This window comes from Phyllopteryx taeniolatus, chromosome 13, assembly GCF_024500385.1.
Source record: "Phyllopteryx taeniolatus isolate TA_2022b chromosome 13, UOR_Ptae_1.2, whole genome shotgun sequence".
Classification (NCBI taxonomy): Eukaryota; Metazoa; Chordata; class Actinopteri; order Syngnathiformes; family Syngnathidae; genus Phyllopteryx; species Phyllopteryx taeniolatus.
In genome coordinates, this window is record NC_084514.1 from 10,134,551 (window position 1) to 10,148,515 (window position 13,965).

General features: G+C 41.2%; 1 protein-coding gene across 18 annotated transcripts in view; it reads left to right on the top strand.

The window, feature by feature from the left end:
• The window catches only part of tnika (TRAF2 and NCK interacting kinase a), a 68,107-nt gene that overhangs the window by 9,210 nt on the left and 44,932 nt on the right, over nucleotides 1–13,965 (top strand). For all 18 annotated transcript variants that reach the window (XM_061795615.1, XM_061795616.1, XM_061795619.1 and 15 more), the window contains exon 2: nucleotides 3,024–3,089. In XM_061795615.1, coding sequence (XP_061651599.1) covers nucleotides 3,024–3,089 — 66 coding nt within the window. The remainder of the gene's footprint in view (nucleotides 1–3,023; nucleotides 3,090–13,965) is intronic.

A 13,965-nucleotide genomic window follows, 5' to 3' on the forward strand; every position in this document is an offset into this window, starting at 1 on the left:
TTCGCTGCGAGACAGAGGCAGGATGTACTTGAGACCAGCTCGTCTTTTTGCGTTTAGAACGACGTGTAGACGAGACAAAGAAGAAAAAGGAAGAAGAAGAAAAAGAAGAAAAGGTCTTTGACAGCTTGACAGCTCGGCTGAGGCCTGCACAAACCCCGCCGAGACAAAATGAGGAGAGGAGCACTGGGAAGCAAAAGTGGAGGGACAGTAAATCTTTCAAATAAACTCGTGCCGATGCAATCTAATGACATCCAGTACAACAACTGTGGCAACAGTGCTGCCTTTGCAACGATTTTTACGTCCAGTCTAAAAGCTACTACAACAATTGAGTAAGCCTTTGTTTGTCCAGCAGTAAGGTCATTTATCAATGACATTAATTTACAATTTTTTTTTGGGGGGGGATCATTGAAAGTTAACACGAGTAATTGTATAAAATGATTCAAAAACATTTTCATAATTTAGAAAAAATATTTTTAATATCTATTTTTTTAAAGACAGGTTAAGCCTTTATTTGCCCTGCAACTAGGAATGTTAATTTTTTTTTGTTTTTTTTAAAGAAAATATTTGAATAGTTAAAAGATAAAAATAGTAATTCAAAATAATTGAGAAGAAATACTAAATAAAAGAGATGAGATTTGCTGACTTCTCTCGTGATGTAACATTTTTTTTTATTTTACTCGAGGTTAGGCGATATCGCATTTACTTTTTTCTTTTCTTGGAAAAATACAGATTTTTTTTCTTGTACTATTACACCCCCCCCCCCCCCCCCCCAACAAAAAAAAATACAGCGTTATTATTCTAGTCTCAGAAAAATACATCTTTTCTTCCTCGTAAGATAACTACTTATTTTTTATCTTGAAAACTATGCCTATATTCTTAATACATTACAGTTTTTGTGTTTTTCCAACTAATCAGATTTTTATTTGAACCCTTTTTTTCCCCCTTTGCTTCCAGAAAAAGCAAACGACAATGGCATTATTCCAAACAAATTACATCGACTTCAACAGAAATAATAGGAAAAGGTATTTTGTCTTTACAGAAGAAAAAGTGTATAAAATAAAAATTTGTGCTTCTTGTGTCTTTTGCCAAGACATGTATAGTATGTCAACATGATCCTGAATAAATGAACATTTTAAATGTTCTATAAATGAAGATTAAAAAAAATGAGCCAAAGAGTTGTACAGGTGAGGCAAGGCGACGTCGGGAAAAATATTTGCGGCTTGGAAACACATACCTCGGGTCAAAAGTGGATAAATCACTGCTTTTTCAACCGATAAATGGGCACCATGACTTTGGGAATGTTAAGTGCAACTCACTCTGCGATCATGTTATACACTTTCCGACTTATATGATGTAACATTTATGTATTTTTTTATTTTTTTACTTTGAGTAGTATACTGTACGTATTCGAAAGTGCAGCACTTTTGGTTTGCGATGGACATTGGAGGTTCCATCGTACTTGCTCAAACGATCCTGTGGCGTTCACGCGTTGACGGACAAGCACGATTTATTTCCGAAGAGTGATTTTCTTTTTAAACACACTTTAACTTGACAACCCCCGTGAATGAGAGCCTTAGATGGACTTGAGAAGGAAGCGGAGGCCAAATACCAGCTATTGTTGGAATGCCGTAGCAACGTGCGCCAGATTGGAAGGGGGAGGTGTGTGTCTGTGCGTGTGTGTGTGTGTGTGTGTGTGTTTGGTGTGGGGTTCAATGGGTTTGCTATTCTGTTGAGTTCAGTCTTGGCAACCTGTTGGTTGTGTGTTTTAGCCCTAGTAGCGTGTTGGCTTTATTAAAAATGCGCACTGGTTCACCATGAATACGTATGACAGTAACTCGAACGTCCAACGGCTAGCTTAACACGCTACTCGCGACCATTGTAAAAACGCCCCATGCTAGGCATTTCGCTTGCCGTGTTGGTGGACAAGCCGTCAGCTAATTAACTCACAACTCCGGAGGAGCTGTCGGGACTGTTGGGGGGGGGGGGGACACACTTCAGTTTTACATTCCAGCTCGGAGACTGATGATATAAAATGCAATGATTGTGCATGATGATTGAGACTACACAAAATAGCAAATTGGACCCCTTAGTTCTGACCTAAATTACCTCCAATCGCCTCTTTTCTACAGCAATCGACTCCTTAGTTGCGAGAAATGACAAAAATAAGCACACATGCTAGCATTAGTTTCCCTGTTCCCATGTCTTAGCTCTGGATGGTCCTTAGTTTACCCTAATTTGCCACCAATCTCCTATTTTCCATGACTACTAACTCTGTTTTTTTGTTTTTTATTTTTGCGAGAAATGACAAAACTAAGTACACATGCTAACATTAGTACACCCTGTTCCCATGTCTTAGCTCTGGACAGACCTTAGCTTACCCTAAATTGCCAGCAGTTCCCTCTTTTCCTCTTCTACCTACTCTTTTGTTGACCAAAAAAATCCACACTTGCTAAGATTACCTTACCCTGTTCCTGAGTCTTGGCGCTGGATGGACTTAGTTTGCCCTAAATCACCACCAACTGCCTCTTTTCCTGTTATCTACTCCGTTGTTGCTGGAAAAGACAAAAATAAGCTTGTGTGCTAACGTTAGCATAGCCTGTTCATGTACCTTAGGTCTGGGCAGACCTTGGTTTGCCCTAAATTGCCATCAATTGACTGTTTTCCACTACTGCCTTCTCCTTTTTTGTGAGAAATCACAGAAATGAGCACACCTGCTAACATTGGCTTATCCTGTTCCTGTGCATTAGCTCTGGACGTATCGCAGTTCACCCTAAATTGCCACCAATCGCCTTGTTTGTTTTCTTGAAAATGGGCAACTTTTTAATTCATGTGACATTTAGGAGTACACATTATTCTAATCTTTTATTAGCATTAGGATTATGAGGGGGGGGGGGGGGGGGGGTCCTGATAAAAATGTCTTTTCTGTTAAAAATGTCTTTCCTGTTAGGGGGGTTCCCCAAATTTGGAGAAGCCCTGTTCTAATGGTCCTAATAATGATGCAATGTTGTCATCTTTCTTCTCAGGAACCCGCTGGCATCTTTGAGCTGGTGGAGCTGGTGGGAAATGGCACCTACGGGCAAGTGTACAAGGTAAGACCGTGTCCTTTATGTGTGTCCAGATGAGCTGGCTGAAAGGGGAAGTGTGCACGCGCGATACAGGAAGTGGCCGCGCTCAGCTGTTCCTGTTTGTCGCAACATCGCGGCGGTTCGTCTCTGCCACGTGCTTGAAAGTGGAAGCTCATTTACTGGCTGACGTTCGGCGCCTATGCATTACCCAGAATGCCTGTGGCAACAGCCTGTTAGCTCGCTGCCCCGCAATTGGCTGTCTCGTGCTGTACTGGGACCACTCCGGGGGAGTCTGTATTGGAGCCGGAATGAGTAAATACTCCCAAGTGGTAACTAACACTGTGTACGGGAAAGTTTTTCCACCGAATAATGGAAACACAGCAGTATTTCGACTTACAAGTGACCCGGCTCACGGGTTTTTCGAGATAAAAGCCTGCCAGTCGGACGTTTTAAAAAAAAAAAAAAAAAAAAAAAAAAAAAAAAAAAAAAAATTGTCTAGTTGCAAGAAAAGATTTGAGCGCTACATAGTGGCAACGAACTTCCCAACAAGTGGCAGTTTTCCAGATAGTGAACAATTCTTCAAAAAAAGAGGCTTCAAGTTCTTTATTGCCACCCGCAGTTGACGTTTCCTGGAAAACTAAACACAAGATAAAGAGAGTTACACATTGTGTGTGTATATAATGAAAGGCCGCTAGCTTAATGCTGACACACAATGCAAAATGCCATAGATGAGCGAACAAAACTAGCTTTGATGTCATAGTAATTATAAACCTTTAAAAAAAAAAAAATAATTTTAATACAAGTGGTACCAACGCATGTACATGGACAATATGACAAATGGCATATATTCTTTATCCTCTGCGAAAAACAACTACTATCACTGCAGCTTAGTTGCGGTGGTCTTCCCTTTTTTTTTCCTTCATTGTTTTAGTATCATTTTCCTTTCGGTGTGACCTTAATACTCCTTCACAATAACATTCATTAATTATTTAAAAAAAGAAAGACCCCCCCTCCCGATAGTCCCCCAAATATGTCCCCTTTCTACTACTTCCAGTGCATGATTGTTTACAATACAAAATTATTGTACAAAAAGGCTGAGATATATTTAAAAAAAAAAAAAAAAAAAAAAAAAAAAATTAAAGCAGCAGCACTGGAGCAAAAAAAAAGACAAAGAAAAAAAGCAGTCTATTTTAAAAACGCTTACAAGGATCCGTCTCGGCCCCCGTAAACCCGACGAGGATCATCATCCTGTGAGCGGCTCAATCTGAGAGTGTGAGAAGATAAATTGACCTTCAGTCTGGTGGGGATTAGCTGAGTGGAACGTTGCTGCTGCCGCTGAACCATTTTTAGACTCTTTGTGTGTGAGAAAAAGAATATACTGGACTTCATTATCTCAGTGGAGATTAATTGAACGTCGAAGTTGATGTTAAAGTCTTTGATTGGCTGGAAATGGGAAGAGCAATGTGCTTTCAAAATGATGTGGTTCATGTTTTCATGTTTGCAGCCCATTATTGATATTGAATGATCCAATTCACATTATAAATTGATGTCTGTTAGGGATGGTTTTTAATCGATTAATCGATCTATAGGTATTTTGTTGCTCACTGATTATTGGCATTAGAAGCAATTCAGGCAAAAGGAAAAATGTTTTTGGAAAAAAAGAAAAAAAAAAAGTCTTTGTTGAATTTTTTTCAGATTTATTAAAAAAGAAAAACCTGAAATAGTAGAATACAACTTTAGTCGAAGCACCCTTTTGAGCGAATACAGCCATGAGTCGTTTAGGGAATGATGCAACAAGTTTTTCCCACCTGGATTTGGGGATCATCTGCCATTCCTCCTTGCAGATCCTCTCCAGTTCTGTCAGGTTGGATGATGAACGGTGGTGGACAGCCATTTTCAGATCTCGCCAGAGATGCTCAATTGGGTTTAAGTCAGGACTCTGACTGGGCTATTCAAAAACAGTCACGGAGTTGTTCTGAAGCCACTCCTTTGTTATTTTAGCTGTGTGCTTAGGGTCATTGTCTTTTTTGAAGGTGAAACTTCAGGTGATGAGCAGTGCCTGTTTTTTTCCACACATGCCTCTTAGAATTAAGGCCACCAATTTCTATCTTGGTCTCATCAGACCAGAGAATATTATTTCTTACCATCTTGGAGTACTTCAGGTTTTTTTTTTTTTTTTTTTTTTTTAAAGTGAACTCCATGCAGGCTTTCATGTGTCTTGCACTGAGGAGAGGCTTCCGTCGTGCCACTCTGCCATAAAGCCCGACTGGTGGAGTGCTGCAGTGATGGTTGACTTTCTAGAACTTTCTCCCATCTCCTGACTGCATCTCTGGAGCTCAGCCACAGCAATCTTTGGGTTCTTCTTTACCTCTCTCACCAAGGCTCTTCTCCCCCAATTGCTCAGTTTGGCCGGCCGGCCAGCTCTCGGAAGGGTTCTGGTCGTCCCAAACGTCTTCCATTTAAGGATTGTGGAGGCCACTGTGCTCTTAGGAACCTTAAGTGCAGCAGAAACTTTTTGTAACCTTGGTCAGATCTGTGCCTGGCCACAACTCTGTCTCTGAGCTCTTCAGACAGTTCCTTTGACCTCACAATTCTCATTTGCTCTGACATGCACTGTGAGCTGTAAGGTCTTATATAGACAGGGGTGTGGCTTTCCTAATCCATTCCAATCAGTATAATCAAACACAGCTGGAGTCCAATGAAGGTGTAGAACCATCTCAAGGATGATCAAAAGAAATTGACAGCACCCGAGTTCAATATGTGAGTGTCACAGCAAAGGGTCTGAATACTTATGGCTGTGTGATTTCAGTTTTTCTTTTTTAATAAATCAGCAAAAATTTCAACAATTACGTTTTTTTTTTTTCTGTCAATATGAGGTGCTGTGTGTACATTAATGAGGAAAAAAATGAACTTAAATGATTTTAGCAAATGGCTGCAATATAGCAAAAAGCGAAAAATTTAAGGGGGTCCAACTACTTTCCGTACCCACTATATGTAACCATGCTTACGATTGATTATAAGGGCGGTTGCAGTTTTTAACGTGACTTTTGACGGATGGCCAATAATGCGGCGTATACTTCCTGGCCCCGCCGCCGTTGTTTGCCTGCGAGCGAGCGATAGGTGTGCGTGTGTGCGTGCGTGTGTGCGCGCGTGTGTGTGCGTGGTTAAAAGTCTCACATCTGCTCCTTTCCATCTCCGTGGCTCACTGCACAAACGTCTGATCTGAGATCATTTGAGCTTTTCTTCGTTATCCCTTCTCTATCCATTCATCCTGCTATCAATAAGTAATCAAGTTTTTCTTACATTTTCACGGTTTTTGGTGCTTTGAAACCTCCCTCGTGAGCGGTTCTTTCGGGAGCAGCCTCCAGGGCCTCACGGTGAGAATGTGCGTATGTACATATATTGTATATAAATGGATGGATAGATTCCGCTGGCTGCTCTAAAAGGCCCATAAATAGAGAACACGGGTAATGCTGAATAATTAAACACTTTCTCCATCTTCCACTCTCCCGTTAGGCTTCTCCTGCTCATACTTTCTCATCTAATTTCTCCCGCAACACCTCCTCATTGTCGATACGTTCTCACAAGAAAGGGAATCGTGCAAATGTTTCGCCCCAAAATAAACATTCATTGATGCGCTCCAAAAGTGGAGCAGCTACATGTTTTCAACTCAAACGCTATGTAGAGTATTAAAGACATGCTGAAAAAAAAGGACTGTAAGAAAAAAATTGTAAGGTTGCAAGGGTAATTTATTATCATTATTTTTTTAAAGATTAAAACCTTTTAATAAAATAGTCCAAATTATGCATCATTAGTTGTATTTTTTTAAGGGAAAAGTCAAATAGTTTTGTCATAAGCTCATTTTAAAAAATAGTGTTAGTTTTTGAAGTCTTTTTAATTTCCTTTTTCGAAAATTGGTGCATTTTTGAACAAGAAAAATATTTACGATTCTAATTTGTTTGAATGAAAAATCTTTATTGAGAGTAATCAATCTTTTTTTAGAAAATAATAATCTTTATTTTTAAATAATAATAATATTAATATTTATCTTTAATCATTAAAAATAAAAAATCTATTTTTTTGGGGGGGGGGCATATTTTTTTCTTTTTTGGAGGAAAAATAGTATTTTGTAACGAGAAAATAGTTGTATATGTTGGACCAAAAAGTAAATTTTGAAAAAGTAGTTATATTTTAGAAAATAATGGCTTTCTTTAGTATATGTCTTTTCAGAAATTTATTTTTTTTACATATTTTTTTTGTGAGATGAGTGAATTTGTTGTATTTTATAAGAAAATAGTTGTATTTGTGAGAGAAAATAGACTCTTTTTGAAAATTTGTGTGGGGAAAAAATATATTTTTTTCAAGGAAAACAGATTTTTTTTTAGCAATTACTTTATTTAAACAGTCATATTGTTTTTGAGAAAATTCTATGTGCAAAAGTAATTGTAATATTACAAAAAAAAAATAGAGAGAATACCAATAACAGAATTATTTTTTTTTCGAGAATAAAGTTTTAATCATATGAGAGAGATTTTTTATTTTTCCGAATTAAAAAGTCTCAGTATAACCCCCAAAAATAAAAATGCAGTGTATTACGATGTGATGCAGATTCAAACTAATATTTTTTAATGATTTAATTACCGGCAGTGGGTTATATTTTGGGATATTTATTTTTTACATTTTTATTTAGATTTTTATTTTCATCTCGTACGAAATCTTACACAACTTTGCAAGAACACTCTAGTTATGCGTCTTGTGAGAAGTACAAAATGCCTTGACTGTGAGGGAGCAGAAGCTGTGGCGATGGCACGAAATGCAGTGCGACTCCCCTGGCAAGACGACTTATTGATCGGCTAATTGATTAATTGCACAGCCCGGTCATTCCCGCGAGGAAAGTCATCTTTGTCCCTCGATAGCTCCAAGGACGAGAGGCGATGGCGACTAATCACGACCGGCCGGCGTGAAGGATGCCGCCTCACCGGTCGGCTATGTCCCTCTCGCTTATAATCTCTCGCAAAAACACGTCGGCCGCTAACGCGTCAGTCGTTTGCATATTTCACACGCTTTCGCTATGCCTTTGCCTCCACGCAGCAAAGAAGCAACCAATCATTTTCCCTCCCCTCACCCTCTCTTCACGAACACTTTTCCTCCTTCCTTAGGGGAAAGCGCCGGGTTCGCTATTTAAATATTCAGCAATCTCTCATTTAGCTCTCTCTCACACACGCGAATGGGTAGAAAGAGCAGCCGTGTGGCGTCTATTTAGCGGCAGTAGCGAGTAGCGAAGAATAAACATTGGCAAACAAGTAGTGGGTAGCAAAGAGGTAAGAGTGGCGAAGAAATAACAGTCATGAAATGTAACTGTGGTAAAGAGGTCATTTATTTATTGACTTATTTTATCAGGCATTTATCGTGGGGGCTCCCTTCCAGAAAACCCCTGCAATAGGCGAAATCTGTGACGTGAAAGTCAACCCATGTGGCCGTACGAAGGACGGGCAACTTGCTGGCTAAACCAATCCCAGAATTCTCTTTTTAAATACAGGTTGTAGTACATCAAGCTAAACATTGCTCTTTACTTGCATTTGTTCCATATTGTTGGCCTAACCAGTTCCTTATTGTTATGAGAGTGTAAATTAGCTATGCTGTACGTTGGGCTAGGTTGGTATTTGTGAATTTGGTTCATGAAACTCTCACTGTGTTTCATGAAATAAATGTGTACGTTTGAAATTGGTTTCCTTTTCTGCAAAGTTAAAGAGCCGATTCGTCCTCGTGTGAGTCATTGTAGTCAAATAGACACCAAACAACTGCACCAAACTGACTGCACAAAAAATAACAAACAAACAAACATCCACTGAATCCGAAATAAGTGTAACGCGATATAGCGAGGGATTACTGTACTTCCTATGCAAGAGTACAACAATACTTGCATCGCAAAATGGCTCCATAAATCACATTTTGTAATTAGACGCTGTCATACAAGTCCCATCGGGATTGCGAGCGAAAATGTTTTGCCGACAACAACTGGATACGTGCGCCTCTCGAAGTCTACTGACACCGTGTTGTTCGGCCGCCCGCTCCGCTGTCGTGTTTGCGCTTGTTTTCCCCCTCGCACGTTCACGCACGCATGAAAACACACTTCAATCTCCGGAGTCCTTGCGGATGAGCCCTGAACCGTGACCGAGGTGGATGCTGCTTGTTACCGTGGGAACAGCAGATGTGCCCGTTCTGCTGCTGCGACACGCACGCACCCACGCACCTGGCTGCGCATTCATTAGCCTACATCCTTCTTGGCTCCGACTTACCCAAGGCCACACGCCCCACTTACCCACAATGCACTGAGGCACCGTGGCCAATTAGCCGTGTCTGATGTCAATAACCTCATTGGCTCTTTTGTTGTTGTTTTCCGCTGTACACACGCGTACACACACACACATTTGAATTGCTAGTGTGCACGGTAATTTGCTATTTTATCCCCCCCCCATTTGGTTTATAACAGAACGCTATTGTGGACTCGCTTGTTTCAAGGCTTCTACTTTACGACTGTTTCTACTTTGTAGAGTTATCGAAACTAATCGATCATCAGATTAATCAACAACTATTTTGATAATGGATGAATCGTTTTGGAGCCCTTGTTTTAACTTTTTTTTTTGTTTTTTTTTTTGTTCTGACTTCAGCGTCTCAACTCAACAGCAAATAGTCTCAGATTTCTGTAGTCCCCCATGAAAGACGACTGATTATCTTCGGTGTTTAAGACATTTTCAAACATCTGCTTTTACTTTGGAAAACGATGATCAACATTTTACGGACCAAACCAGTAACTGAATCATCATCAATTTAATGAAAAAATAATAGTCAATCACTTCCTCGAGTGTGATATTGCTTAATTGTCATTTGGTTTTGTTGAATGATTACAAAATACCAAATGAACAACAATAATTGTTTTCAACGGATTAATTGATGGAGTAACTGATTCTGAAAATATTCAGTGGTGACAGCCGTACTACTTTTGCTTCTGTTATTTCATCATTGCTGTTCCTACTTCACCGTTTGCTCGTCCTTGCTCAAACGTCTTCGCTATGACTACGTTTTGGCTAATGTTACTTCGTCATTACTGTAACTTCTTCGCTACCGTTACTTCTTTGCTGATCTGATGTAACGTCGTCCTACCAGTGAACCTTCTTCGCTTTCTGTATTTGGTACTGTTACTGTTTGGTACGGAACTGCTTTGCAACTCGTTTTTCTTCGTTACCGCTACATATTGTTTGCTGCTGTATCTTCTTTACCACTGTTACTTCTTTAGTGCTATTACGTCTTCGTTTAGTACTGTTACATCGTCTTCCCAGCTGTAATTTATTTGCAACTGTTATGGCTCCTTCACTACCGGTACTACCACTTTGCTGGTACTTCACTACTGTAAGATGATCTTCCCTGTAATGGCAACGTGTCTCCATGCGAGTCCGTAGAACACGACAGCTCTGTTTCTCCTCCTCGCTCACCTTCAATTTTTACCGTAGCGTAGCGAGCTGACCTCTTGGTTTGACCTCCAGCGTCACGGGAGCGTGACGCCAGTGTGCTGAATCCGCTCGACTTGCTGCGTCTTCTCTGTGCTCTTCTCCTGTCTTTTTTCTTTTTTATTTAATTATTTTTTTTTGCCCGGTCTGCAGACGTGGGCGCAGGAGAAAAGCATTTGTCATCTGGTTCTTGCTGGCCTCTAACGACGTCGGGCAGGTTGACTTCAAGTGAGCGAGAAGTGGATAAGTGGACGGGTCAGTTGCTAAGTGAGTGAATTAGCAAGGGAGTGCGCTTGTGACCTAATCTGTGTAAATGAGTTAGCGAGTCACTGACGCGCTCCCTTGGTAGAACCATGATGATAGCAGCTCACGGCTGACATTGGAAGTCAAGCAGGACTGGAGTACACAAAAAGAGGAGGAACACTACTACTGCAACAGCAACGTCAGCGCCACCGTTACTTCGCTAGCGTTATAGCTTGGCTACTGTTGCGGCATGTCTTTGCTGCAGATACGTCCTGGCTAAGAAGAAGAAGAAGAAGAAGAAGAATCATCTTTTATTGTCATGAACATGCATGCATGCACACGAAATTTGTTCTCTGCATTTAACCCATCACAGTGAACACATACACATGTTAGTGGAACACACTGGAGCAGGGGGCAGCTGAAGCGCCCGGGGAGCATTTCGGGGTATCAGTGTCTTGCTCAAGGACACCACAGCCGTGAGTCCAGGGGATGTTGGCGGATGGTCCAGTCGGGGTTTTGAACCTAGGTCCCCCACAGTGGCAGGCGATGATCTTAACCATTGGGCCACGGCTGCCCATGTCACTTGTTCGCACCGGTTACGTCTCCGCTAGTGTTAATTCTTAGCTACAGTTCCGTCTTCCAAAGCTACATTCCGTTTTGGGTTTTGTTTCTTCATTACCGTTGCTTCTTTTTTCACGGCTGTTACTGTCTTTTGCCACAGCTACTTCTTCAGTACTGTTATTGATCAGCACTGTGCCAAATCCCTCTGCCGAGACCTTTGTCTCACAATTGCGCATCCGCCGGCTCGCTAATTATATTGTCTTTGCGTGAGCGGGCGGTACAGTTTCAGGAGGCTTTAGCAGATCACGCAATCAACACGTGCCGGTTGTCTCGTCGTTCACTGACCCGCACCTGTAGCCGTCAATACAAAACCCTCAGGAGAGGTTTTACGTGCCGTTGCGCTCGTATTCCTTCAGTCTCTCCTCATCTTCCATATTGTCACAGCTCTCCTTTTTGAACGTGTCTCTTTTCCTCTCCCTCCTGTGAGACGCCTCGGGCCGCCTCTCTCGTTTCCTTGGCGGTGTTAGATTGGAATGGAGGCCTTTGTCACTTTTCTTTACTGCCTCACTCATTCCAAAGCAGCGTGTGTGTTTACTGTGTGTGTTGTGGGGGAGAATGCAGGTGTCTTTAACTGCAGCGAGGTGTGTTTGCCACTTTGATTGCTCTCTTATTTCTTTGTGTTCCGCGAGGCAGAACTGTGTTTTTGGGCCATTCGTTTGCCGAAAGTGGCCGTAATTCCCAGCACCTGCTGCAGAGCATGATGGGAGTTGAAGGTCAACGGAGTGCAGTATTGACGCGCGGAGGGTTGGGGGGTGACTGCTGAAACATTGCTGTCACATCTCGGTTACGCTCCGATGCGTTTTGGCTTGTTTTCCTGTCTAAAAATCCAATCAAAATCTATTTCTCTGCTATTTCCGTTTTTACTTTGGCAACAGCGGAAACTGCTAGGTTCTGTTTCTGGCATCTGGTCGGCCCAGGTTCTGAGAGTTTTGAAAATTCGGGGCTAGAAAATTATTCTAAATTATAACTCCTGTAGTTTTGGACTCCATAGTCTCTGCTTTGGTGCAGCGCTCCTGTTTCCTTGTTGCATTACAGAGTTGTCCGTACATCATTGTCACGATACGTTTTCTGGTGTCAACTTCTGCAGTATTGTACTCCGCAGTCTCCGCTTTGCTGCAGCACTCTAGTTCTTTGCTGCATTTAGTCTCCTCTCGGATTAAAGTTATCTAAATTGTAAATCTTACAATTTCACTCTTTTTATACCCGTATGGCTGCTAAAATTCCAATCCGTTGATGCTAGCTCTGCTTTCAGAGTTGCGCAGTACCGACTGGGATGGTTACGCTTTTCCATTGGCACTGTTTCATAGTACCTGGTCAGACCAGGTTTCAAGAGTTCCAGACTCATCATCGTCACTGTAGCATTTGAAGATACACGGCCAGAACATGACAAAAATAAACACTGATTCGGGCGTTAAAGTCAGCAGTTTTGTACGCCGCAGTCTCCGCTTTGCTGCAGTGCTTCTGTTTCCTTGTTGTCCGCAGTCTCCTCTCAGATATATCGTTTTAGAAGCAAATCTTTAACTTTTACCTTGATTGTTCATACCCAAATGACTACTCAAATTGTCAACGGTTAATGCTCGGTTTGTTTTAAGAGCTAGCCGACATTACCTACTCTCGATGTTTATAAAATTGTTCACTCAGTTCTTGGTATTTGTAGGATTGTTGGTCATCTTTTGATGCTCGGTACTATTTTTCGTACCTGCTCCAGATTCGTCATTGTCACTTTAACGTTTGAGAATACGCTGCAAAAAAAATCAAATTGCTGTGTTAGTGTACATAACGACGTATATTTTTGCACACTAATGCTAATCATTTGCCGATACGTTAAGGTTGCCATGTCAACAGTCTCTGTGTTTAATTGCCGTTCAGCAAATATAGTCTCCTGTCTGTGTTTGTATGTGGGGATTACCAGGATTGCAGGGATTAGGATTAGGGTGTAACCCACTTCCTCTTCTTGACAAAGAGTTACTCGTCGCCAGTTTAGCGGGTGCGAGTGTTCATTCATGTTTTTCCTTTACTGGGCCCTGAAGTTTAGCATATCCAATGAGAATTGAACCTGTTTTGATTTTTCTTTGTCTTTGTGTCTCATTATTAGACTTTGTAGTCGGAAATGTTCAAATTTGACTTACAACGTAGTGACTGTGACAAATTTCCGTTATTTCCTATGGGACCAAATTCCAAATCATGTATTAATAAATTAAATTTCATTCCCGCAATAAGGCGGAATTGACACAGACGGGACCGCTTGTAATACTTTATCGTTTTGTCTGTTTTAAAGGGGACATGCGTCTGCATGACTATTATACTGCCTCTCGGTGGCCGCAGCGGGCACAGCAGAAGGAACAGCACGATGAAATCAATTGCAGCATTAAATCATGATACGCGAACTGTTTATGAAAGCATGGCAAAATTAATAAAACACTCACTACAGGGCTTTTGATAAGGTAAATGCTTGATGGGCCGGGTTAAATAACCGAGCGGGCCTTATCTGAACACCGCGGTGCTCCTAGTCCCACCATGCTGCCCCG